We start from the raw sequence: 27,633 nt of genomic DNA, 5'->3' as shown, positions 1-27,633 counted from the left end.
CTGCTCACACTGCCCTACCCTGTGCTCTGACCTCTTTCTCCCCTCTCTCTCCAGATGAAATCTCGCGTCTTGTGACGGCCGGCCGCCCAACAACCTGCCCGCTTGACCCTATTCCCTCCTCTCTTCTCCAGACCATTTCCGGAGACCTTCTCCCTTACCTCACCTCGCTCATCAACTCATCCCTGACCGCTGGCTACGTCCCTTCTGTCTTCAAGAGAGCGAGAGTTGCACCCCTTCTGAAAAAACCTACACTCGATCCCTCCGATGTCAACAACTACAGACCAGTATCCCTTCTTTCTTTTCTCTCCAAAACTCTTGAACGTGTCGTCCTTGGCCAGCTCTCCCGCTATCTCTCTCAGAATGACCTTCTTGATCCAAATCAGTCAGGTTTCAAGACTAGTCATTCAACTGAGACTGCTCTTCTCTGTATCACGGAGGCCCTCCGCACTGCTAAAGCTAACTCTCTCTCTCTGCTCTCATCCTTCTAGACCTATCGGCTGCCTTGATACTGTGAACCATCAGATCCTCCTCTCCACCCTCTCCATGTTGGGCATCTCCGGCGCGGCCCACGCTTGGATTGCATCCTACCTGACAGGTCGCTCCTACCAGGTGGTGTGGCGAGAATCTGTCTCCTCACCACGCGCTCTCACCACTGGCGTCCCCCAGGGCTCTGTTCTAGGCCCTCTCCTATTCTCGCTATACACCAAGTCACTTGGCTCTGTCATAACCTCACATGGTCTCTCCTATCATTGCTATGCAGACGACACACAATTAATCTTCTCCTTTCCCCCTTCTGATGACCAGGTGGCGAATCGCATCTCTGCATGTCTGGCAGACATATCAGTGTGGATGACGGATCACCACCTCAAGCTGAACCTCGGCAAGACGGAGCTGCTCTTCCTCTCGGGGAAGGACTGCCCATTCCATGATCTCGCCATCACGGTTGACAACTCCATTGTGTCCTCCTCCCAGAGCGCTAAGAACCTTGGCGTGATCCTGGACAACACCCTGTCGTTCTCAACTAACATCAAGGCGGTGGCCCGTTCTTGTAGGTTCATGCTCTACAACATCCGCAGAGTACGACCCTGCCTCACACAGGAAGCAGCGCAGGTCCTAATCCAGGCACTTGTCATCTCCCGTCTGGATTACTGCAACTCGCTGTTGGCTGGGCTCCCTGCCTGTGCCATTAAACCCCTACAACTCATCCAGAACACCGCAGCCCGTCTGGTGTTCAACCTTCCCAAGTTCTCTCACGTCACCCCGCTCCTCCGCTCTCTCCACTGGCTTCCAGTTGAAGCTCGCATCTGCTACAAGACCATGGTGCTTGCCTACGGAGCTGTGAGGGAACGGCACCTCAGTACCTCCAGGCTCTGATCAGGCCCTACACCCAAACAAGGGCACTGCGTTCATCCACCTCTGGCCTGCTCGCCTCCCTACCACTGAGGAAGTACAGTTCCCGCGCAGCCCAGTCAAAACTGTTCGCTGCTCTGGCCCCCCAATGGTGGAACAAACTCCCTCACGACGCCAGGACAGCGGAGTCAATCACCACCTTCCGGAGACACCTGAAACCCCACCTCTTTCAGGAATACCTAGGATAGGATAAAGTAATCCTTCTCACCCCCCTTAAAAGATTTAGATGCACTATTGTAAAGTGGCTGTTCCACTGGATGTCTTAAGGTGAACGCACCAATTTGTAAGTCGCTCTGGATAAGAGCGTCTGCTAAATGACTTAAATGTAAATGTAAATGTAATATATCCACATAATTTTCCTGCCTCATGATCTACTTTGTGAAGTGCACCAGTCCCTCCTGCAGCAAAGAACCCCCACAACATGCTGCCTCCCCCGTGCTTCACGGTAGGGATGGTGTTCTTCAGCTTGCAAGCCTCCCCCTTTTTCCTCCAAACATAACAATGGTCATTATGGCCAAACAGTTATATTTTTGTTTAATCAGACCAGAAGACTTTTCTCTAAAAAGTATGATCTTTCTCCCCATTTGCAGTTGCAAACCGTAGTCTGGCTTTTTTATGGCAGTTTTGGAGCAATGGCTTCTTCCTTGCTGAGCTGCATTTCAGGTTATGTCAATATAGGACTAGTTTTACTGTGGATATAGATACTTTTGTACCTGTTTCCAACCAACATCTTCACAGGGTCCTTTGCTGTTGTTCTGGGATTGATTTGCACTTTTCGCACCAAAGTACATTAATCTCTAGGAGACAGAACAAGTCTCCTTCCTGAGCCGTATGACGGCTGCGTGGTCCCATGGTGTTTATACTTAAGTACTATTGTTTGTACAGATGAACGAGGTACCTTCAGGCATTTGGAAATTTGGAAATTGCTCACAAGGATGAACCAGACTTTTCTGAGGTCTTGGCTGATTTCTTTTGATTTTCCCATGATGTCAAGCAAAGTAACACTGAGTTTGAAGGTATGCCTTGAAATAAATCCACAGGTACACCTCCAATTGACTCACATTTTTCAGAAGCTTCTAAAGTCATTACATATTTTTCTGGAATTTTCCAAACTTTAGGAGGACAGTCAATTTAGTGTATGTAAACTTTTGACCCACTGTAATTGTGATGCAGTGAATTATAAGTGAAATAATCTGTCTGTAAACAATTGTTGGAAAAAATGACTTGTGTCATGCACAAAGTAGATGTCCTAGCCAACTTGCCAAAACTATAGTTTGTTAACAAGAAATTTGTGGAGTGTTTGAAAAACAAGTTTAATTGACTAACCTAAGTGTATGTAAACCTCCGTAGTCTCATTATTGTTATTTTATTGTGTTATTTTTCATTTATTTTTTACTTTAGTTTATATTCTAAATATTTTTTAAAATCTATTTTCTTAAAACTGCCTTGTTGGTTAAGGGCGTGTAAGTAAGCATTTCATGGTAAAAAAAAAAAAATACCTGTTGTATTCTGCATATCTGACTAAAAACATTTTATTTGATTTAATTTGAATGAAGGGTTTGAATACTTATGTAAATGTTATACTTCAGTTTTTTCATATATATATATATATATATATGGCTACAGAAGCATATAGCTTGGGTCTCCAAATTTCATCAAGTTACAAGGCCAGCATTTAATAAACTTCACAGTGGAAAAGGTGCTATGTTGATGTGCTTCAGTTTGCTGTAATATGACTTGTTTCACATTTGTCTTTAGAAATCACAAAGTAAAATAGCTCTAAAACAATTGTCATTTATATTTACAATCCCTCTTATCCAAACGGCTTACTAATTTACCTTGCTGTTTTCAATACACCTTATCAATTTGTAAATTACAGTGCATGAAGAATGGTGTTATTTCTTTGGGGAAAAATAAAGTAGATGTTGCTCCACTTGGAACTGACAGGTTGCTCGATGTTATTCATCGTTTCATCGTGCTTAAAGGTGGTGGAATTATAAGGGAATTAAGTCAAGGTCAGAATGCAGCGTATCGGTTGACACATCTCCGCCACACTTTAATTTCTTTGATTTTCACCCCAAATGAATAGCGGGTCAGGTCAGAATACGTGTAGAGAGAAAAGTCCATAAAAAGGTAATTACGTTCCCTTTACGTGTAACAACCTCAGGTCGGAATTCCCCCCCGAAGTGACTCCTAGATGTTACACATTCTAAACCATTAGGAGACAGAGATATTTCTTGAAATCCTGCCCCTCTATGTATGCTCCTTTTTTCCTCCAGCCGTCCTTCAATCTCTCTCTCCATCTCTCCCAGGGCTGTGGTACAAGTGGCAGGGGTCGAGACCGAGGAGGAGGCGGAGGCCATCTTAGAGGCCAAGCTGGTGAAGATCCGGCGTAGCCAAGCAGAGAAGGAGAACCAGGAGCTTGAGCAGCTCAGACACAAGCAGGCTGAGGCCGAGCAGGATCTGGAGGAGCTGAAGAGGAGGAGGGAGGAGAGACGCCAGGTCAGGGAGGGGGAGGAGCGCAGGAGCAGGGAGGAGGAGCAGCAGCGCCTGGCCAAGGAGGAGGTGATGGTCAACTGCAGTGTACATTACATACGTAATGTGTAGCCTATGGCATTAAGAAACACAAACAGAAAGAGATGAAACTCAATATCTTACACATCAGCCGGTAGTGTAGTGCAGGGTAAGCCTAAGTAAGCACAGTTTATCCACCTTTTGGGGGAGTTCACTCACCTTTTCTGGAAAAATGCATTGAAAGTATAGGGAGAGTGACTTTTTTCACCGCGACCACGGTCAGTTTAACCACCTACAGTATTTTTTTTTTTACCACTTAAATGTATATAAGGATGGGTATTCCGAGTCTTTTCGGGAAGCCAGAACATTTGACTCGGTTTAAAGAGCCGTTCATTTGGATCCCAATGGCTCTTCCATACATAATACACCACAGTATTCGAGTTGGTGTGAGGTTTTTAAATCATGTGAAGCTGTGAAATGTGAAGCTATTAGGGAAATCTAAAGTCAACCCAAATTTACCAAGGATATTACAATTGGGTCACGTGCAGCTGCACTCAGAATTGATGATTACTTGCGTGCTGCCAGCTGAGAGCTTGTGGCCAGGATTGAAACAAACCAAACCTTCATTTATGTTGTGATGCAGTCACGACCACAAGTCTCACAAAATGTTGTTTTGTGTTACATTTAATTACCAAAATTATCCTATTTATACTTTGCAGTCAATTTTGACAGTATGATAAACGTTTCTGACTCATATCAATGCCACATTGGCTGTTTTCTAAATGAGAAGTTGTTTTTTAGAGTTAGTTGCTCTTTAAAAATTGACACATGAAAAAATAGCAAATTTCTAATGTAAAGCCTAACAGTGGGTTCAAAATAACTTTTAGATGACCAAATTGTTAAATTGCTTGCCAATTTATTTATTAAATGTTTTTATGCACTGCAAAAATGAGCATGGATCTGAATGAGGCTCTCTCACGTTACCTGTTGTTCCTGCAGTGGAAATATCCTTCAGATAATGTTTTTCTAAGTTATCTGCAGATAATTGTTGTCTGGAGCTCAAGAAGCTGTACTAGCAGCCTGCGAATCAGTGAGGCAAATGAACCACTCTTTCACCGATGTGATTCGGTTCCTGACGTTCACCAAAAATATCCATTGTGTGTCTTCCTGTACAGGAAGAAAAGAGGAGGATGAAGGAGGACATAGAGAGGAGGAGGATGGAGGCAGCAGAGAGGATGAAGAGCCTCAGTACCTCCAGTGTGGACGGAGATGAGTTGTTTAGCCCGCTCAATCCTAAAGGCTCCATCTACAAGGTAGCTAACGTTTCTGTTCCATTCATCTATACATCTATATATACCTCAGGTTTGTAATTATTGCCCATGGTCATATATGACAAGCACCATTCTTGTGATGATATGGCAGTGAGTTTTTGAGATCATGGATAATGATAATGATACCTTTGGTTTTCTGTATAAAATAAAGTGCTCTATATTTCTATATTGTTTTACTACAACAACAACAAAAAATAACTCAAATCTCACTTTATACCATCTTTACAGCCATTTTGTTTAGTTTCAATCACGTAAGTTGCATGGGAGTGTTATAAATGTCAGCATTTTCCACAGCACATGTAGTGCAGCAGGTCACACACATTCATGTATGGGTTTGCTGTGATGTGTGGATTTGCTGAGACGTGTGTGAGACGTGTGCAACTTTTAGTTAGCTCTGACAGCATGCCTTTATGTACAAATTGGATACCACCATTGACTGAAAAGTCAGAGACCATAATACAGGTGAAGTTGGAAGTTTACATACACTAAGGTTGGAGACATTAAAACTAATTTTTCAAACACTCCACAAATTTCTTGTTAACAAACTATAGTTTTGGCAAGTCGGTTAGGTCATCTACCTTGTGCATGACACAAGTAATTTTTCCAACAATTGTTTACAGACAGACTACTTAACTTATAATTCCCTGTATCACAATTCCAGTGGGTCAGAAGTTTATGTACACTAAGTTCACTGTGCCTTTAAACAGCTTGGAAAATTCCAGAAAATGATGTCATGGCTTTAGAAGCTTCTGATAGGCTAATTGACATCATTTGAGTCAATTGGTGTAGGTGTGAGTCAATTGGTGTAGGTGTGGATGTATTTCAAGGCCTACCTTCACACTCAGTGTCTCTTTCCTTGACATCGTAGGAAAATCAAAAGAAATCAGCCAAGACCTCAGAAAGGAAATGGTAGTCTTCCACAAGTCTGTACAAACAATAGTACTTAAGTATAAACACCATGGGACCACGCAGCCGTCATACCGCTCAGGAAGGAGACGCACCAGACTATGGTTTGCAACTGCACATGGGGACAAAGATCATACTTTTTGGAGAAATGTCCTCTGGTCTGATGAAACAAAAATGTAACTGTTTGGCCATAATGACCATTGTTATGTTTGGAGGAAAAAGGGAGAGGCTTGCAAGCCGAAGAACACCATCCCAACCGTGAAGCACGGGGATGGCAGCATCATGTTGTGGGGGTGCTTTTCTGCAGGAGGGACTGGTGCACTTCACAAAATAGATGGCATCATGAGGCAGGAAAATTATGTGGATATATATTGAAGCAACATCTCAAGACATCAGTCAGGAAGTTAAAGCTTGGTCGCAAATGGGTCGTCCAAATGGACAATGACCCCAAGCATACTTCCGAAGTTGTGGCAAAATGGCTTAAGGACAACAAAGTCAAGGTTTTGGAGTGGCCATCACAAAGTCCTGACCTCAACCCTATAGAAAATGTGTGGGCAGAACTGAAAAAGCATGTGCGAGCAAGAAGGCCTACAAACCTGACTCAGTTACACCAGCTCTGTCAGGAGGAATGGGGCAAGCAAACTTCACCCAACTTATTGTGGGAAGCTTGTGGAAGGCTACCCGAAACGTTTGACCCAAGTTAAACAATTTAACGGCAATGCTACCAAATACTAATTGAGTGTTTGTAAACTTCTGACCCAATGCGAATGTGATGATAGAAATAAAAGCTGAAATCCAGTGGGGCAAAAAAGTATTTAGTCAGCCACCAATTGTGCAATTGATCTTCTGGATCATCCAAATGCTCTCTAGCAAACTTCAGACGGGCCTGGACATGTACTGGCTTAAGCAGGGGGACACGTCTGGCACTGCAGGATTTGAGTCCCTGGCGGCGTAGTGTGTTACTGATGGTAGGCTTTGTTACTTTGGTCCCAGCTCTCTGCAGGTCATTCATTAGGTCCCCCCGTGTGGTTCTGGGATTTTTGCTCACCGTCCTTGTGATCATTTTGACCCCACAGGGTGAGGTCTTGAGTGGAGCCCCAGATCGAGGGAGATTATCAGTGGTCTTGTATGTCTTCCATTTCCTAATAATTGCTCCCACAGTTGATTTCTTCAAACCAAGCTGCTTACCTATTGCAGATTCAGTCTTCCCAGCCTGGTGCAGGTCTACAATTTTGTTTCTGGTGTCCTTTGACAGCTCTTTGGTCTTGGCCATAGTGGAGTTTGGAGTGTGACTGTTTGAGGTTGTGGACAGGTGTCTTTTATACTGATAACAAGTTCAAACAGGTGCCATTAATACAGGTAATGAGTGGAGGACAGAGGAGCCTCTTAAAGAATAAGTTACAGGTCTGTGAGAGCCAGAAATCTTGCTTGTTTGTAGGTGACCAAATACTTATTTTCCACCATAATTTGCAAATAAATTCATTAAAAATCCTACAATGTGATTTTCTGGATTTTTTTTTCTAATTTTGTCTGTCATAGTTGAAGTGTACCTATGATGAAAATTACAGGCCTCTCTCATCTTCTTAAGTGGGAGAACTTGCACAATTGGTGGCTGACTAAATACTTTTTTGCCCCACTGTAAATCCTTCTCTCTACTATTATTCTGACATTTCACATTCCTAAAACAAAGTGGTGATCCTAACTGACCTAAAACAGGGAATATTTACTAGGATTAAATGTCAGGAATGATGAAAAACTGAATTTAAATGTAGTTGACTAAGGTGGTTGTAAACTTCCGACTTCAACTGTATGTCATTGTATTTCAGCCCAAGTCCAAATGGTAGCTGTGACAGCCTGTGTTTACACTGGTCTGTGGTATTGTCCTTAACTCCTTCCACCTTGCTCTGCTTAAAAAGTAGGGTATTAAGTAATACAGGTAGTTGTCAGTATTATAGATAGTGTTTCCATGGGTTCATTTGTTTGGATTCAGACATTTGCACGGCATGGCATGTTGTGAAGCGTTGTGTAAAATGTTCTTGTTTGTTGTCAGTTGATTAGACTTGTCAGATCACACAGGGATTGAAATCCACTCAGATCTTGATTTACAAGCCTGTCTCATTACATTACATTATTACTGTTATTATTATGAAAGATGCATCTATTTATCTCTCATGAATTCACTTCTTGTATTAACACTAATGAAGACAAACTCTGTCACCTTCTACAAAAGGGCAAGTTCAGCGAGCTACTATAACTTCTACTTCCTGCCTTCTGTTTCTAAGCTGACTTTCCTCTCTGGGTACAGGGTTGCTATGTTGGTGCCCTTGCCTACATCCTTAGCGCAGTCATGAGCATCCATCTGCTTGTGTGTGTAATTTCAGAGAGAGAATGATGAGAGTTTGACAGCAGAAAATACATTATTGGTGAGTTGGTGTCAACATGCTGTGCTCTTTGCTTCAGGTCCAGGGCTGAACAGTGAACAGTAACATAAGGGAACCTTTTGTGTGGGAAGAACCAGAGCTTGGTGCTGGATACGTTGAAGTATGACCTCTTTGGCAAGCAACGGTAGAGGACAGGACATTATGACCCTGGCTCAAACTAGAACTCCTCTGATACAAATGTATTCGTATTTTGATAATGACTTGCCTAAGACTTGTAATCCCAAACACATTTTCTTTACTATGATTCAGTCTGTAATGCATTAAATACACAGATTCAAGATAAGTAATGGGTTTCGAGATGGAAGTCTTCCCACACCCTGATTGCATTATAATTATGCCTGCAGTAAACCGTGGACTGGGGCAGAGTTAGTTTAAATCTGTCTTTGATGATACGAGCTGACAGATACAGGCGGATGGAAACGGTTGAGAAAGACCAGCAGAAGATTTCTCTGTTTGACTTGGAAGAGATATTTGCTGCGTCAGGCCAAATACAGGGCTGCGATTAACATCAAATTGATCATGATAATCCCGGTCTGACAATTCTAGAAGTCACGGAACACTTCAACTGTTATATTCTAATTACAAAACAATAACCTTTAACATCACCCTCATGTTTTTCAGATCACAGAAAGAACAGAATCCTTGAACCGGTCCCTAAAGAAAAGGTGAATATCATACAAGTATACAAGGCTTTTTCTCAATGAGTAACACGAAGCAAACAAACAAATTCACCAGCCCCGGTTGTTCCACTTGTACTCTCAAATACCTTCCCTCACTAATGCTTCGTTGTATCTTGAGGTTGACCAAAGTACTACTGGGCCCCTCGGCAGATGCCTGGATGGAGAGCTGCTATCTGAGGCAGAACAGCAGCTATGCTGGCTAAATGGCTGGTGTGTAAATGTAAACATAGACAAAGAGGGCCAGTGGTGACCTCCAAATCTCTCTCAGTGCATCACCTTTGTCAGCCTGGATGATTTATGGCTTGGTTAACTCTGACCAGATGTGAGGGCTGGAGCCTGGGCTTGCTGGGTTCTCTCTGGTGGCTGGTGAGCTATAGCTCTGGACTGTGGGACGGCTCCATGCAGTCTGACTGCAGTAAGTAATCAGTGGCAAAGAGCTCTCAGCAGCTAGAGTAGAAGAGACCAGGCCAGAGTTGAATTAATATTAAGACTGTGACTGAAAATAGGGTGTAATAACAACTTCATAGGGTGTGCACCCACATTGCCCAGAATGCGCTGTGGTGAGGAAATTGAACTTCCTTAAGTTCTAAAATACACTTTACTAAAGACATATACGATTATTCATATTCTGAATCGTTCAGTGGAGTTCTTTCTCGAAACATTTCATTCACAGTTTATCCCCCAAAAAAGTAGGACTAATACATCCCATAATAAGCACTGAGCTCTGTTGACAGAGTGGTGCAGCTTTCTCGCAGCAACATTGAGGATTTTACATGTCGTGGTGGTCATCTTCAAAGGGAGATTAACATAACACGAGCTGAATTCAATGTAAAAGACTTTGAAAATAAAAAAGCTTTGCTCAGAGCTCAGTGCTCTGTTTACGTTTCACAGTGATAAGCCTGCTTTTGTGAGAAGTCTTCGGAAAAGAACAGGCATTTTGCATTAATATGAAAAGCGTACAGTAAAATATGAAAATACTACATGTAATGTCTCAAAATCGATATCTATCTAACCTCTACATTGTTTTACATCCTGCGGATTCGAGAAGAAATATGACGAGTTCAATGGGAAAGTGAGCCTGTCAGTTAGTTAATTCTCGCACAGCAACCTGCCTAGCTGAAGTGATGCTGTGCAACTTTCCTTATTTTTGCCCACTTTTTCCCTCTGGCCTCCATTGACTGTCACATTAACATTGGCCATCCTACAAGGTTAAAAACTCCAATAACTTAAGAGCGGATTATGATAGAGTCATGAGGTTAGACCATTGGCTTCCTTAGAGGATTATCTACACAATTAACATGTGTTTTAAATATTTTTTTACACATTGGTCAAAATATGTTTTTTATTGGACACCCTAAACTTTATCTTCCAGGTGCAGGTTTGAGATCTGAGGAATTGAGTGTGACGTAATGTTTAAGTCTAGGCAGGTTTTTTTAGGACAGAGGGAAGGATCCCTGTGTGTTAGTCCTTTGATGTGGGTGTTCCACTCCCTTGTTGATGTGTGTAAAAACACTGTAAGACCGAATAAAATCTTTTCGGAGAAGAATACGGTTGACAGACAGCTTTCTTCACCCCTTCACTTTTAACAGCCTCGACTCATGCAGATAGAAAACATGACATCATTCAGAAAACCCCATTTCAACGTCTTTGCAGAACAAAACACCCTCCAAATAAAGATTTGTGGGCTGTGCACGTTTATGAAGTTCAAATAATCCTACCATGCCTGTGAAGAAGCTATGTAATCCTCAAACTAACCAGCCATATCAGGCTAATGACTCACACATGCCTTTCATGGGAGCTCTCTTTTCAAAAATAAACGGTTTTGAGGCCATGTTGAAATGTAGGAAATAGGGTCAGTATTTCCAGATTTGTTCCACACGGTTTGTTTTCCTGTTTAGTGTATATGTCTGAGATTAGGACTCTTGTGTAGTGGGGTTTAGGCAACTGGCAGTGTGTGTGTGTGTGTCTGGATGTGTGTGTGCGTGTGTGCCTGTGTGCGTGTGAAGGGGGCCTTTGCACTGGGTCCCACTGCGGTCAGTGAGCAAGCTTCATACTGGGCCTGAAAGACAGTCTTGACAGAAGCTGTAAGAGCTCACAAAATCCCATCCACTCTCTAATGGCAGAGTAGATTCAAGTGGCTCATTTTACCAAGGGGGGTGTATCATAACAATGTGGAAAAGGGATATTTCACTCGGGGAGGGGAAGGATGATCCCCGTTCACTTGCGGGCCTATAGCCAGTCAGATGAGATCTTTAAAATGTATTATTTTCTTCCCACAAACATTTTCACTGACCGAGTGTCTTTGTTTTGGATACAGCAACAGCTTCAAGAAGACACAGCCCCCTGTTCTCCTCGCCAAGATCGATGACAGGCTGGAGCAGTACACCCACGCCATTGAGGTTAGCTCCCACCTGGTAGCTCCCCCCTTCTTCCCTCTCTCCCTCCCTTCCTCCTGACAGACAGAGGCCCCATTGATGAAGGCTGTGTGATGAATGCTTTCATCTGGTGACTATTCAGCCAGACTTCTCTGTTCCCTTCTCTTCCTCTCTAAAGGTGACGCGCTGTGTCAGTCTCACACACACAAAGTTACTGTATATACTATAGTTAAACCTCAGCCTCAGCCTCACAGTCCGTCAAACCACCTCTACTCTATCATATGGGAGAGGATTGATGGACACTTGAGGATAGGCTTAGCTTGCTTTCTCATCTCTGTGGTGCCGGAGTCATACTATAAGTACGGTTGAAGTCGAAAGTTTACATACACCTTAGCCAAATACATGTAAACTCAGTTTTTCACAACTCCTGACATTTAATCATAATACAAATTCCCTGTCTTAGGTCTGTTAGGATCACCACTTTAAGAATGTGAAATGTCAGAATAATCAAAGAGATATGTATTTATTTCAGCTTTTATTTCTTTCATCACACTTCCAGTGGGTCAAAAGTCTACGTACACTCAATTAGTATTTGGTAGCATTGCTGTTAAATTGTTTAACCTAGGTCAAACATTTCAGGTAGCCTTCCACAAGCTTCCCACAGTAAGTTGGGTGAATTTTAGCCCATTCCTCCTGACAGAGCTGGTGTAACTGAGTCAGGTTTGGAGGCGTCCTTGCTTGTGCACACTTTTTATGTTTTGCCCACAAATGTTCCATAGGATTGAGGTCAGGGCTTTGTGATGGCCACTCCATTACCTTGAATTTGTTGTCCTTAAGCCATTTTGCCACAACTTTGGAAGTATGCTTGTGGTCATTGTCCATTTGGAAGACCCATTTGCGACCAAGCTTTAACTTCCTGACTGATGTCTTGAGATGTTGCTTCAATATATCCACATAATTTTCCTGCCTCATGTTGCCATCAATTTTGTGAAGTGCATCAGTCCCTCCTGCGGAAAAGAACCCCCACAACATGATGCTGCCACCCCCGTGCTTCATGGTTGGGATGGTGTTCTTCAGCTTGCAAGCCTCCCCCTTTTTCCTCCAAACATAATGATGGTCATTATGGCCAAACAATTCTATTTTTGTTTAATCAGACCAGAGGACATTTCTCCAAAAAGTACGATCATTGTCCCATTGTGCAGTTGCAAACTGTAGTCTGGCTTTTTTTTATGGCAGTATTGGAGCAGTGGCTTCTTCCTTGCTGAGCGGCCTTTCAGGTTATGTCGATATAGGACTCGTTTTACTGTGGGTATAGATACTTTTGTACCTGTTTCCTCCAGGATCTTGACAAGGTCCTTTGCTGTTGTTCTGGGATTGATTTGCACTTTTCGCAATTTTTTCTGAGGTCTTGGCTAATTTCTTTAGATTTTCCCATGATGTCAAGCAAAAAAAGCACTGAGTTTGAAGGTAGGCCTTGAAGTACATCCACAGGTACACCTCCAATTGACTGAAATGATGTCAATTAGCCTATCAGAAGCCATGACATCATTTTCTGGAATGTTCCCGAGCTGTTTAAAGGCACAGTCAATTTAGTGTATGTAATCTTCTGACCCACTGGAATTGTGATACAGTGAATTATAAGTGAAATAATCTGTCTGTTAACACTTGTTGAAAAAATTACTTGTGTCATGCACAAAGTAGATGTCCTAACCGACTTGCCAAAACTATAGATTGTTAACAAGAAATTTGTGGAGTGTTTGAAAAACAAGTTTTAATGACTCCAACCTAAGTGTATGTAAATTCCGACTTCTACTGTACATGGGAGTAGAGTGTGTTTGTGAGTGAATAAGTGTTAGGGGCCCTCTTACTCTTTTCCCGTGAGGGCAATATTTCACAAGCCACTATTGCATCATCCGATTACTACCATGCCTTGTTAACCTTTTTCTAAAGACGAGATACAATTTATTCTGAAAGTATTCAGACCCCTAGAATTTTTTCATTACGTTACAGCCTTTTTCAAAAAAATCCCTCATCAATCTACACATTATACTCCATAATGACAAAGCGAAAACAGGTTTTTAGACATTTTTGCAAACACATAAAACATTTAAAACAGAAATACCTTATTTACATAAGTATTCAGACCCTTTGCTATGAGATTTGAAATTGAGCTCATGTGCATCCTGTTTCCATTGATCATCCTTGAGATGTTTCTACAACTTGATTGGAGTCCACCTGTGGTAAATTCAATTGATTGGACATGATTTGGAAAGGCACATATCTGTCTATATAAGGTCCCAGCGTTGATAGTGCATGTCAGAGCAACAATCAATCAATGAAGTTGAAGGAATTGTCAGTAGAGCTCAGAGACAGGATTGTGTCGAGGCACAGACCTGTGGAAGGGTACCAAAACATTTCTGCAGCATTGAGGGTCTCCAAAAATACAGTGGCTGTCACGACTTCTACCGAGGGTAACTCCTCTACCCTGTTCGGGCGGTGGACTATATGATTAAACACACTTCTCAGACATCCCTGCTCTCCTGCGCCTGACTCCTACACCTCTCACCGAGATGCACATTATCACAGTGGCCTCCATCATTCTTAAATGGAAGAAGTTTGGAACCACCAAGACTCTTCCTAGAGCTGCCCGCCAGGCCAAACTGAGCAATTGGGGGAGAAGAACCTGATGGTCACTCTGACAGAGCCCCAGGGTTCCTCTGTGGAGATGGGAGAACCTTCCAGAAGGACAACCATCTCTGCAGCGCTCCACCAATCAGGCCTTTATGGTAGAGTGGCCAGACGGAAGCCACTCCTCAGTAAAAGGCATTTGACAGCTCGCTTGGAGTTTGCCAAAAGGCACCTAAAGGACTCTCAGACCAAGAGAAACAAAATTCACCAGTCTGATGAAACCAAGATTTAACTCTTTGGCCTGATTTTAACTATTTGGCCTGGAGGAAACCTGGCACCACCCCTATGGTGAAGCATGGTGGTGGCAGCATGATACTGTGGGGATGTTTTTCAGCGGCAGGGACTGGGAGACTAGTCAGGATCGAGGGAAAAATGAACGGAGCAAAGTACAGAGAGGTCCGTGATGAAAACCTACTCCGAGAGCTCAGGACCTCAGACTGAGGAGGTTCACCTTCCAACAGGATAATGACCCTAAGCACACAGCCAAGACAACGCAGGAGTGGTTTCGGGACAAGTCTATGAACGTCCTTGAGTGGCCCAGCCAGATCCCGAACTTAAATTGATGAGGGGGAAAAAAAACAATTTTAATACATTTTAGAATAAGGCTGTAACGTAACAAAATCTGGATAAAAAAAATACTTTCCAAATGCATTGTATACAGTGTTGACCGTGAATGCAGTCTTCGCGGGTACCTTTAAATTTCAATCATGCTATAACGCTGAACTTCAGTAATACAGATTGAATCCAGCCCTGTGTTACTCTATGTCTAACTATGTTATATTGTGGTTCATTTTTACTTGCTGTGCTTCATTTTCATACTATCTAATTTCCCCCTAATCAGACTTGATAAATATCAGTGAACAAGCTTGATACATTTTTCTTTTTGATCTAGAGTTCTGTTATTTCTATGCAAATTCCATGCAATTGGAATGTAAAGTATATCACATTGTTATGTTGTGCAGTACTCCCAGGAGGCCAAGGCAGCCAAACAGGGCCTGATGGACATCCCCATGTCACCTGAGGCAGTGTCCTCCAAGAAGCACTTGTTTGAGGCTGGAGAGGCTTGGAACCAGAGCCCGTCCAAAGGCACACCATCCAAGGCAAGGAAACACCAACTTGACGTTACACACTGTACACATGAACAAATATAGAGTCAAAGTCCAATTTATTTCTCACCATCGCTAATGACATTATACATCCACCAACATAAATAGACCCTTATCAGTGTTTCCCCTAGGATTTTTTTCAGCAGCAGTGGCAAAGTTAGCGTAGGGGGCGGGGCATTGTAGTGGGTGTGGCCAATGGTGCTTTCCAACATTTCTAGAGACCCCCCTGATTGTTCATCCTCAAAGATGATCTTATTTAAAAATATATAGCTCCATTATCTTTTCTACATACATTATATCTGTTGTTAGTCATTTAAGTTTACACTGAAAACGTTTAACCATCCCGAAAATTATATATACTGAACAAAAATTTTAACGCAACATGCAACAATTTCAAAGATTTTACTGAGTTACAGTTCATATAAAGAAATGAGATAATTAAAAAATAAATGAATTAGGCCCTAATCTATGGATTTCACATCACTAGGAATACAGATATGCATATGTTGGTCACATATACCTTAAAAAAAGAAAGGTAGGGGAGTGGATCAGAAAACCAGTCTGTATCTGTTGTAACCACCATTTGTGTCGTGCGGCGCGACACATCTCCTTCGCATAGAGTTGATCAGGCTGTTGATTGTGGCCTGTCAAATGTTGTCCCACTCCTCTTCAATGGCTGTTGCTGGATATTGGTGGGAATTGGAAATTGCTGTCATACACGTTGATCCAGAGCATCCCAAACAAGCTCAATGGGTGGCATGTGTGGTGAGTATGCAGGACGTGGAAGAACTGGGACATTTACAGCTTCCAGGAATTGTGTACAGCTCCTTGCAACATCGGGCCGTGCATTATCATGCTGAAACATGAGGTGATAACTGCAGATGCATGGCACGACAATTGGCCTCAGGATTTCGTCACAATATCTCTGTGATTTCAAATTGCCATCGATGAAATGCATTTGTCTTCGTTGATATGCCACACCTGTCAAGTGGATGGATTATCTTGGCAAAGGATACATTCTCACGAACAGGATGTAAACAAATTTTTGTTCAAAATTTGAGAGAAGTAAGCTTTTTGTGCTCATGGAACATTTATTATTTTTTTTTTTCAGCTCAAGGAATCATGGGACCAATACTTTACATATTGTGCCGACAGTCATGGAAGCTCTGCTTCTAGCTCCTAAGCAACTTTGCAATATTTTATTGATTTGTGTGTTATTTTTTACATTATCAAATCAAATTTTATTCGTCACATGCGCCGAATACAACAGTGAAATGCTTACTTACGAGCCCCTAAACAACAATGCAGTTTTAAAAAATATGGATAAGAATAAGAAATATAAGTAACAAGTCATTAAAGAGCAGCAGTAAAATAACAATAGCGAGACTATATACAGGGGGGTACCGGCACAGAGTCAATGTGCGGGGGGCACCGGTTAATTGAGGTAATATGTACATGTAGGTAGAGTTATTAAAGTGACTATGCATAGATGGTAACAACAGAGAGTAGCAGTGGTGTAAAAGGCAAGAGGGGGTGGGGGCAATGCAAAAAGTTGGGTAGCCATTTGATTAGATGTTCAGGAATCTTATGGCGTGGGGGTAGAAGCTTTTTAGAAGCCTCTTGGACCTAGACTTGCCGCTCAGGTACCGCTTGCCGTGCGGTAGCAGAGAGAACAGTCTATGACTAGGGTGGCAGGAAGCTTGGCCCCAGTGATGTACTGGGCCATTCGCACTACCCTCTGTAGTGCCTTGCGGTCAGAGGCCCGAGCAGTTGCCATACCAGGCAGTGATGCAATCAGTCAGGATGCTCTCAATGGTGCAGCTGTAGAACCTTTTGAGGATCTGAGGACCCATGCCAAATTTTTTCAGTCTCCTGAGGGGGAAGCGGTATTGTCGTGCCCTTTACCACCTGTCTTGGTGTGTTAGGACATTGATAAATCCTTAGGTTTTGTCGCGCCCTGTTCACGACCATCTTGGTGTGCTTGGACCATGTTAGTTTGTTGGTGATGTGGACACCAAGGAACTTGTAGCTCTCAACCTGCTCCACTGCAGCCCCGTCAATGAGAATGGGGTGTGCTCAGTCCTCTTTTTCCTATAGTCCACAATCATCTCCTTTGTCTTGATCACGTTGAGGGAGAGGTCGTTGTCCTGGCACCACACGGCCGGGCCTCTGACCTTCTCCCTATAGGCTGTCTCGTCGTTGTCGGTTGTGTCATCGGCAAACTTAATGATGGTGTTGGAGACGTGCCTGGCCATGCAATCATGAGTGAACAGGGAGTACAGGAGGGGACTAAGCATGCACCACTGAGGGGCCCCTGTGTTGAGGATCAGCATGGCGGATGTGTTGTTACTTACCCTTACCACTTGGGGGTGGCCCTTCAGGAAGTTCAGGATCCAGTTGCAGAGGGAGGTGTTTAGTCCCAGGGTCCTTAGCTTATTGATGAGCTTTGAGGGCACTATGGTGTTGAACAATGAATTGCATTCTCACATAGGTGTTCCTTTTGTCCAGGTGGGAAAGGGAAGTGTGGAGGGCAATAGCGATTGCATCATCTGTGGATCTGTTGGGCTGGTATGCCAATTGGAGTGGGTCTAGGGTTTCTGGGATAATGGTGTTGATGTGAAGCCATGACCAGCCTTTCTAAGCACTTCATGGCTACAGATGTGAGTGCTACGGGTCGGTAGTCATTTAGGCAGGTTACCTTAGTGTTCTGCTTAAAACATGTTGGTATTACAGACTCGGACAGGGAGAGGTTGAAAATGTCAGTGAAGACACTTGCCAGTTGGTCAGCGCATGCTCGCAGTATACGTACTGGTAATCCATCTGGCCCCGCGGCCTTGTGAATGTTGACCTGTTTAGAAGTCTTACTCACATCGGCTGCGGAGAGCGTGATCACACAGTCTTCCGGAAAAGCTGGTGCTCTCATGCATGTTTCAGTGTTATTTGCCTCGAAGCGAGCATAGAAGTAGTTTAGCTCGTCTGGTAGGCTTGTGTCACTGGGCAGCTCTCTGCAGTGCTTCGCTTTGTAGTCTGTAATGGTTTGCAAGCCCTGCCACATCCGACGAGCTTCAGTGCCGGTGTAGTACGATTCGATCTTAGTCCTGTATTGACACTTTGCCTGTTAGATGATTCGTCTGAGGGCATAGCGGGATTTTTTACAAGCTTCCGGGTCCCGCTTCTTGAAAGCGGCAGCTCTAGCCTTTAGCTCAGTGCGGATTTTGCCTGTAATCCATGGCTTTTGGTTGGGGTATGTACGTATGATCACTGTGGGGACGATATCATCGATGCACTTATTCATGAATCCAATGACCGATGAGGTGTACTCCTCAATGTCATTGGAGGAATCTCAGAACATATTCCAATCTGTGTTAGCAAAACAGTCCTGTAGCTTAGCATCTGCTTCATCTGACCACTTTTTTATTGATCTAGTCACTGTTGCTTCCCGCTTAATTTTAGCTTGTAAGAAGGAATCAGGAGGATCGAATTATGGTCAGATTTGCCAAATTGATGGCGAGGGACATCTTTGTATAATTCTCTGTGTGTGGAACAAAGGTGGTGCATTCTCTGTGGGTGGAACAAAGGTGGTGTATTCCCTCTGGTTGCACATTTAACATGCTGATAGAAATTTGGTAAAAACGGATTTAAGTTTCCCTGCATTAAAGTCCCCGGCTATTAGAAGCTCCGCCTCTGGGTGACCGTTTTCTTGTTTGCTTATGGTGGAATACAGCTCATTCAATGCTGTCTTATAGTGCCAGCCTCAGTATGTGGTGGTATATAAACAGCTATGAAAAATACAGATGAAAACTCTAGGTAGATAGTGTGGTCTACATCTTATCATGAGATATTCTTCCTCAGGTGAGCAATAGCTCGAGACTTCCTTAGATATCATGCACCAGCTGTTATTTACAAAAAACAAAGTCCGCCACCCCTTTCTTACCAGACACCGCTGTCCTCTCCTGCCAGTACAGCTTTTAACCAGCCAGCTGTATGTTGATAGTGTCGTTGTTCAGCCATGACTCCGTAAAGGATAAGATATTACAGTTTTGAATGTCCCGTTGGTAGTTTAATCTTCCGCGTAGGTCATCTATTTTATAATGCAACGTGGAAAAAGTCAAGGTGGAAAAAGTCAAGGTGTCAAGGGGTCTGAATATTTAGTACCAGTCAAACGTTTGGACAAATGTAACGGCGTTCGTCTGTTGAAAGAGAGTCGGACCAAAATGCGGCGTGGTGGTTACTCATGTTCTTTAATCAAAAATGAACGATACACGAAATAACACTAATATACAAAACAACAAACGAAACGCGAAAACCTATACAGCCTATCTTGTGAAAACAAACAGAGACAGGAACAATCACCCACGAAACACTCACAGAATATGGCTGCCTAAATATGGTTCCCAATCAGAGACAACGATAATCACCTGACTCTGATTGAGAACCGCCTCAGGCAGCCATAGACTACGTAGACACCCCACAAAACCCCTAAGACAAAAACACACCACAATAACCCATGTCACACCCTGGCCTGACCAAATAAATAAAGAAAACACAAAATACTAAGACCAAGGCGTGACAGAACCCCCCCCCCTAAGGTGCGGACTCCCAGGACGCACCTCAAAACCATAGGGAGGGTCCGGGTGGGCGTCTGTCCATGGTGGCGGCTCCGGCTTGGGACATGGACCCCACTCCATAAATGTCATAGTTCCTCCCCCTCGCGTCCTGGGATAATCCACCCTCGCCGCCGACCATGGCCTAATAGTCCTCACCCAGAACCCCACTGGACTGAGGGGCAGCTCGTGACTGAGGGGCAGCTCAGGACTGAGGCAGCTCGGGACTGAGGGGAAGCTCGGGACTGAGGGGAAGCTCGGGACTGAGGGGCAGCTCAGCACTGAGGGGAAGCCCAGCACTGAGGGGAAGCCCAGCACTGAGGGGAAGCCCAGCACTGAGGGAAAGCCCAGCACTGAGGGAAAGCCCAGCACTGAGAGGAAGCTCAGCACTGAGAGGAAGCTCAGGCAGGTAGTTGGATCCGGCAGATCCTGGCTGACTGGCGGATCTAGAAGAGTCTGGTTGACTGGCAGGTCTGGAAGAGTCTGGTTGACTGGCAGATCTGGAAGAGTCTGGCTGACTGGCAGATCTGGAAGATCATGGCTGACTGGCAGATCTGGAAGGGTCTGGCTGACTGGCAGATCTGGAAGATCATGGCTGACTGGCAGATCTGGAAGATCATGGCTGACTGGCAGATCTGGAAGGGTCTGGCTGACTGGCAGATCTGGAAGAATCTGGCTGACTGGCAGATCTGGAAGAGTCTGGCTGACTGGCAGATCTGGAAGAGTCTGGCTGACTGGCAGATCTGGCTGTTCCATGTAGACTGACAGCTCTGGCTGCTCCATGCAGACTGGCAGCCCTGGCTGCTCCATGCAGACTGGCAGCACTGGCTGCTCCATGCAGACTGACATCCCTGGCTGCTCCATGCAGACTGACATCCCTGGCTGCACAATGCAGACTGACATCCCTGGCTGCACAATGCAGACTGACATCCCTGGCTGCACCATGCAGACTGACAGCTCTGGCTGCTCCATGCAGACTGACAGCTCTGGCTGCTCCATGCAGGCTGACAGCTCTGGCTGCTCCATGCAGGCTGGCAGCTCAGGCTGCTCCATACAGGCTGGCAGCTCTGGCAGCGCTGAACATGCGGGAGACTCCGGCAGCGCAGGAGAGGAGGAAAGCTCTGGCTGCGCTAAACAGGCGGGAGACTCCGGCAGCGCAGGAGAGGAGGAAAGCGCTGGCTGCGCTGAACAGGCGGGAGACTCCGGCAGCGCAGGAGAGGAGGAAAGCGCTGGCTGCGCTGAACAGGCGGGAGGCTCCGGCAGCGCTAAACAGGTGGGAGACTCCGACAGCGCAGGAGAGGAGGAAAGCGCTGGCTGCGCTGAACAGGCGGGAGGCTCCGACAGCGCTAGAGAGAAGGAAGGCTCTGGCTGCGCTGAAAAGGCGAGGCGCACTGAAGGCCTGGTGCGTGGTGCTGGAACTGGTGGTACTGGACCGAGGACACGCACAGGAAGCCTGGTGCGGGGAGCTGCCACCGGAGGACTGGTGTGTGAAGGTGGCACAGGATGGACCGGACCGTGAAGGCGTACTGGAGAGCCTGAGAGCAGGACTGGCACAGGACGTGCAAGGCTAGGGAGGTGCGCAGGAGGCCTGGTGCGTGAGACTGGCACAATCTTCACCAGCCGACTAACACGCACCTCAGGACGAGTATGGAGCGCTGACCCAGGTGTCATCAATTCCCCGATACACTCCGTCGGACGAATATCGTACCTAAAGCACCAAGCTAGCAACTCCCTCATTACTCTCTCCTCCACTTTCCCCATTAACTCCTTCACAGTCTCTGCTTTGCTCACCTCTAACACCGGCTCTGGTTCTGGTCTCCTCCTTGGCTCCTCACGATAAACAGGGAGAGTTGGCTCAGGTCTGACTCCTGACTCTGCCACACTCTCCCTGAGGCCCCCCCCCCAATACATTTTTGGGGCTGACTCTCGGGCTTTCTTCTGCGCCGCCGTGCTTGTCTCTCCAACTCCATTCTCCTATAACCTGCTTCGCACTGCTCCAGCGAATCCCAGGCGGGCTCCGGCACTCTCTCTGGGTCGACCGCCCACCTGTCTATATCCTCCCAAGTAGTGTAGTCCCGATATTGTTGATCCTGCTGCCGCTGTTGCTTCTCCTCATACCAGCGCCTCTCAGCTCTCTCCGCCTCCAGTTCTTCTTTGGGGCGGCGATATTCTCCAGGCTGATCCCAGGGTCCTTCTCCGAACAATTCATCCTCCCATGTCCGTTCCTCCTTTCGCTGCTTCTGCTGTCGCTGTTGCCTGTTACCACGCCACTCGGTCCGGGTTTGGTGGGTGATTCTGTAACGGCGTTCGTCTGTTGAAAGAGAGTCGGACCGAAATGCGGCGTGGTGGTTACTCATGTTCTTTAATGAAAAATGAACGATACATGAAATAACACTAATATACAAAACAACAAACGAAACGCAAAAACCTATACAGCCTATCTTGTGAAAACAAACACAGACAGGAACAATCACCCACGAAACACTCACGGAATATGGCTGCCTAAATATGGTTCCCAATCAGAGACAACGATAATCACCTGACTCTGATTGAGAACCGCCTCAGGCAGCCATAGACTACGTAGACACCCCACAAAACCCCTAAGACAAAAACACACCACAATAACCCATGTCACACCCTGGCCTGACCAAATAAAGAAAGAAAACACAAAATACTAAGACCAAGGCGTGACAACAAACCTACTCATTCAAGGGTTTTTCTTTATTTTTACTATTTCTACATTGTAGAATAATATTAAAGACATCAAAACTATGAAATAACACATATGGAATTATGTAGTAACCAAATAAGTGTTAAACAAATCAAACTTTTTGTTATATTTGAGATTCTTCAAAGTAGCCACCCTTTGCCTTGATGACAGCTTTGCACACTCTTGGCATTCTCTCATCCAGCTTCACCTGGAATGTTTTTCCAACAGTCTTGAAGGAGTTCCCACATATTCTGAGAACTTGTTGGCTGCTTTTCTTTCACTCTGCGGTCCAACTTATCCGATTGTGGAGGCAATGTCATCTGATGCAGCACTCCATCACTCTCCTTCTTGGTCAAATAGCCTTGACACAGCCTGGAGGAGTGTTGGGTCATTGTCCTTTTGAAAAAAAATTATAGTTCCACTAAGCACAAACCAGATGGGATGGCGTATCACTGCAGAATGCTGTGGTAGACATGCTGGTTAAGTGTGCCTTGAATTCTAAATAAATCACTGACAGTGTCACCAGCAAAGCACCCCCACACATCACACCTCCTCCTCCATGCTTCATGTTGGGAAACACACATGCGGAGATCATCCGTTCACCTACTCTTCATCTCACAAAGGCACCGTGGTTGGAACCAAAAAATCGAATCTCAAAAATCTCAAGACTCATCAGACCAAACGACAGATTTCCACCTCTCTGTTACGTGTAAATGAGTGAAGAGGTGTGGAGTCAGGCGCAGAGAGCAAAGGATGTGGGAAAAACAACACGCTTTAATGTCCTGGAAACATAACATGTACAAAAGTGGAAACACAAATGAACAGAAATATAAACGTGAAACCCAAATGCCAACCAAAATACACTCAAACAAAGAAACAGGAGAACAAGCCCGCACGAAACAGAAGCGGGCTGAACAGACTATATATAACCCTATCCTAACAACCAAACAAGAAACAGGTGCTACCAATTAGACAGAACTAAACAAACACAGAACAACGGATCGGCGATAGCTAGTAGACCGGCGACGACGACCGCCGAGCGCCACCCGAACAAGAAGGGGAGTCACCTTCGGTAATATTCGTGACAGTACCCCCCTCCTGACGCGCAGCTCCCGCAGCGCGCCGACGCCGGCCTCGGGGACGACCCGGGGGCCGAGGCGCTGGGCGATCCGGACGGAGGCGATGGAATTCACTCAACATAGATGGGTCTAGAATATCCCTCACCGGGACCCAGCACCTCTCCTCCGGACCGTACCCCTCCCAGTCAACGAGGTACTGCAAGCCTCTCACCCGGCGTCTCGAGTCCAGAATAGCTCGTATCTTGTACGCCGGGGACCCCTCGATGTCCAGAGGGGGCGGAGGAACCTCCGGAACCTCATCTTCCTGCATAGGACCAGCTACCACCGGCCTGAGAAGAGACACATGAAATGAGGGGTTAATACGATAATACGAAGGAAGTAATAATCGATAACAAACCTCATTTATTCTCCTCAGGACTTTAAATGGCCCTATACACTGCGGACCCAGCTTCCGGCAGGGCAAGCGGAGAGGCAGGTTTCGGGTCGAGAGCCAGACCCTGTCCCCAGGTGCAAACACGGGGGCCTCACTGCGGTGACGGTCAGCGCTCTTCTTCTGCCTTATACTCGCTTGGCGTAATGACTCTTGGACCGCCCTCCAGGTCTCCTTAGAACGCTGTACCCACTCCTCCACCGCAGGAGCCTCAGTCTGGCTCTGATGCCACGGTGCCAGGACTGGCTGGTACCCCAACACGCACTCAAATGGTGACATGTTGGTAGAGGAGTGGTTTAGTGAGTTCTGGGCTATTTCTGCCCAGGGAATATATCTCGCCCACTCCCCTGGCCGGTCATGGCAATACGACCGCAGAAACCTACCCACCTCCTGGTTAACTCTCTCCACCTGACCATTACTCTCCGGGTGATACCCTGAGGTCAGGCTGACCGAGACCCCCAGATGTTCCATAAATGCCCTCCAAACACGGGAGATAAATTGGGGGCCCCGATCAGAAACTATATCCTCGGGCACCCCGTAGTGCCGGAAGACATGGGTGAAAAGAGCTTCCGCAGTCTGTAGGGCCGTAGGGAGACCGGGCAATGGGATAAGACGGCAGGACTTAGAGAACCGATCCACAACGACCAGGATTGTAGTGTTACCCTGAGAGGGGGGGAGGTCAGTAAGAAAATCTACCGAAAGATGGGTCCACGGCCGTTGTGGAACGGGAAGAGGTTGTAATTTACCTCTTGGCAGGTGTCTAGGAGCCTTACTCTGGGCGCACACCGAACAGGAGGAAACATAGAATCGCACATCCCTCCTCAAAGTGGGCCACCAGTACTTCCTCTCAAGACCTCGCACTGTCCTATAAATACCTGGGTGACCCGCCGAGGGTAGACAATGAACCCATCAAATCAATTGATCACGGACAGCCAGCGGCACGTACCTACGACCCTCCGGACACTGTGGAGGCGCAGGTTCCCCCCTTAGCGCCCGCTCGATGTCAGCGTCCACATCCCATACTACTGGTGCCACCAGTTTAGCTGCCGGAATGATGGGAGTAGGATCGATGGACCTGTCCTCAGTGTCATAGAGTCTTGACAGCGCGTCAGCCTTAGTGTTGAGGGAACCTGGTCTATACGATATAGTGAAACGAAATCTGGTGAAAAACATGGCCCACCTTGCCTGACGAGGATTCATTCTCCTAGCTGATCGGATATACTCCAGGTTACGATGGTCAGTCCAGATAAGGAAAGGGTGCTTAGCCCCCTCAAGCCAGTGTCTCCACACCTTCAGGGCCTCAACCATAGCCAACAACTCCCTATCCCCCACATCATAATTCCGCTCCGCTGGCCCGAGTTTCTTTGAAAAAAAGGCACAGGGGCGGAGTTTCGGAGGCACACCCGAACGCTGTGAGAGCACCGCTCCAACCCCAGCCTCGGATGCGTCCACCTCTACTATAAACGCCAAAGAAGGGTCCGGATGTGCCAACACCGGCGCCTCAGTAAACATCGCCTTCAACTTATGAAAAGCTCCGTTCGCCTCTGCTGACCACTGCAAACGCGCCGGCCCCCCCTTCAGCAGTGAGGTAATAGGGGCAGCTACCTGACCAAAACCCCGGATAAACCTCCGGTAGTAATTGGCAAATCCCAAGAACCGCTGCACCTCCTTTACCGTGGTCGGAGTCGGTCAACTACGCACGGCCTTTATGCGGTCACCCTCCATTACCAAACCAGAGCTGGAAATGCGATAACCCAGGAAGGAAACTGATTGTTTGGAAAACTCAAATTTCTCCGCCTTCACATACAGGTCATGCTCCAGCAGTCGTCTAAGAACCTTGCGCACAAGAGATACATGCTCAGTGCGTGTAGCAGAGTAGATCAAAATATCGTCAATATACACCACTACACCCTGTCCGTGCAGGTCTCTGAGTATTTCATCCACAAAGGATTGAAATATAGCTGGAGCATTCTTTAAACCGTATGGCATGACGAGGTACTCATAATGGCCCGACGTAGTGCTAAATGCAGTTTTCCACTCATCTCCCTCCCGAATACGCACCAAATTATAAGCACTCCTGAGATCCAGTTTAGTGAAGAACTGCGCTCCGTGAAATCATTTACATTTACATTTAAGTCATTTAGCAGACGCTCTTATCCAGAGCGACTTACAAATTGGTGCTTTCACCTTATGACATCCAGTGGAACAGCCACTTTACAATAGTGCATCTAGGTCTTTTAAGGGGGGAGGGGAGAAGGATTACTTTATCCTATCCTAGGTATTCCTTAAAGAGGTGGGGTTTCAGGTGTCTCCGGAAGGTGGTGATTGACTCCGCTGTCCTGGCGTCGTGAGGGAGTTTGTTCCACCATTGGGGGGCCAGAGCAGCGAACAGTTTTGACTGGGCTGAGCGGGAACTGTACTTCCTCAGTGGTAGGGAGGCGAGCAGGCCAGAGGTGGATGAACGCAGTGCCCTTGTTTGGGTGTAGGGCCTGATCAGAGCCTGGAGGTAGTGAGGTGCCGTTCCCCTCACAGCTCCGTAGGCAAGCACCATGGTCTTGTAGCGGATGCGAGCTTCAACTGGAAGCCAGTGGAGAGAGCGGAGGAGCGGGGTGACGTGAGAGAACTTGGGAAGGTTGAACACCAGACGGGCTGCGGCGTTCTGGATGAGTTGTAGGGGTTTAATGATTCCACTGCCGTAGCAATGAGAGGTAGTGGGTAACTAAAACCCACTGTGATGGAATTTAGACCTCTATAATCAATACACGGACGTAAACCACCATCTTTTTTCTTCACAAAAAATAAACTCGAGGAGACAGGTGACATGGAGGGCTGAATGTACCCCTGTCCCAGAGCCTCGGTGATATAAGTTTCCATAGCCACCTTCTCCTCCTGGGACAAAGGATACACATGACTCCTGGGGAGTGCAGCGTTACCCTGGAGATTTATCACGCAATCCCCCTGCCTATGGGGTGGTAATTGGGTCGCTTTCTTTTTACTGAAAACGATAGCCAAATCGTCATACTCAGCTGGAATGCGCACGGTGGAAACCTGGTCTGGACTCTCCACCGTTGTCGCACCGATGGATACCCCTACACACCTGCCTGAACACTCATCAGACCACCCCTGTAGAGTTCCCTGTTTCCACGAAATCGTAGGATTATGAATAGCTAGCCAGGGAATCCCCAGAACAACTGGAAACGCAGGTGAATCGATAAGGAACAAACTAATTCGCTCCTTGTGATTCCCCTGCGTAATCATCTCCAACGAAATTGTGGCTTTCTTTACCAGCCCTGACCCTAATGGTCGACTATCTAAAGAGTGCACGGGAAAAGGGGGGTCTACTTTTACTAACGGAATCC

At 45.9% G+C, this 27,633-nt stretch overlaps 1 protein-coding gene across 4 annotated transcripts in view; it reads left to right on the top strand.

Moving 5' to 3' along the window:
* The window catches only part of LOC115134458 (non-muscle caldesmon-like), a 77,407-nt gene that overhangs the window by 33,877 nt on the left and 15,897 nt on the right, over positions 1–27,633 (top strand). For 3 of the 4 annotated variants that reach the window (XM_029668447.2, XM_065022660.1, XM_029668445.2), the window contains exons 5-10: positions 3,723–3,975; positions 5,100–5,237; positions 8,543–8,584; positions 9,224–9,267; positions 11,600–11,681; positions 15,308–15,445. In XM_029668447.2, the coding sequence (XP_029524307.2) occupies positions 3,723–3,975; positions 5,100–5,237; positions 8,543–8,584; positions 9,224–9,267; positions 11,600–11,681; positions 15,308–15,445 (697 nt within the window). The remainder of the gene's footprint in view (positions 1–3,722; positions 3,976–5,099; positions 5,238–8,542; positions 8,585–9,223; positions 9,268–11,599; positions 11,682–15,307; positions 15,446–27,633) is intronic. The other variant, XM_029668446.2, reaches the window with a different exon arrangement.

The sequence above is a fragment of the Oncorhynchus nerka genome, linkage group LG9a (assembly GCF_034236695.1).
Source record: "Oncorhynchus nerka isolate Pitt River linkage group LG9a, Oner_Uvic_2.0, whole genome shotgun sequence".
Classification (NCBI taxonomy): Eukaryota; Metazoa; Chordata; class Actinopteri; order Salmoniformes; family Salmonidae; genus Oncorhynchus; species Oncorhynchus nerka.
The sequence above is the reverse complement of the archived record's forward strand: the minus strand, read 5'-3'. Positions and strand labels throughout refer to the sequence as shown.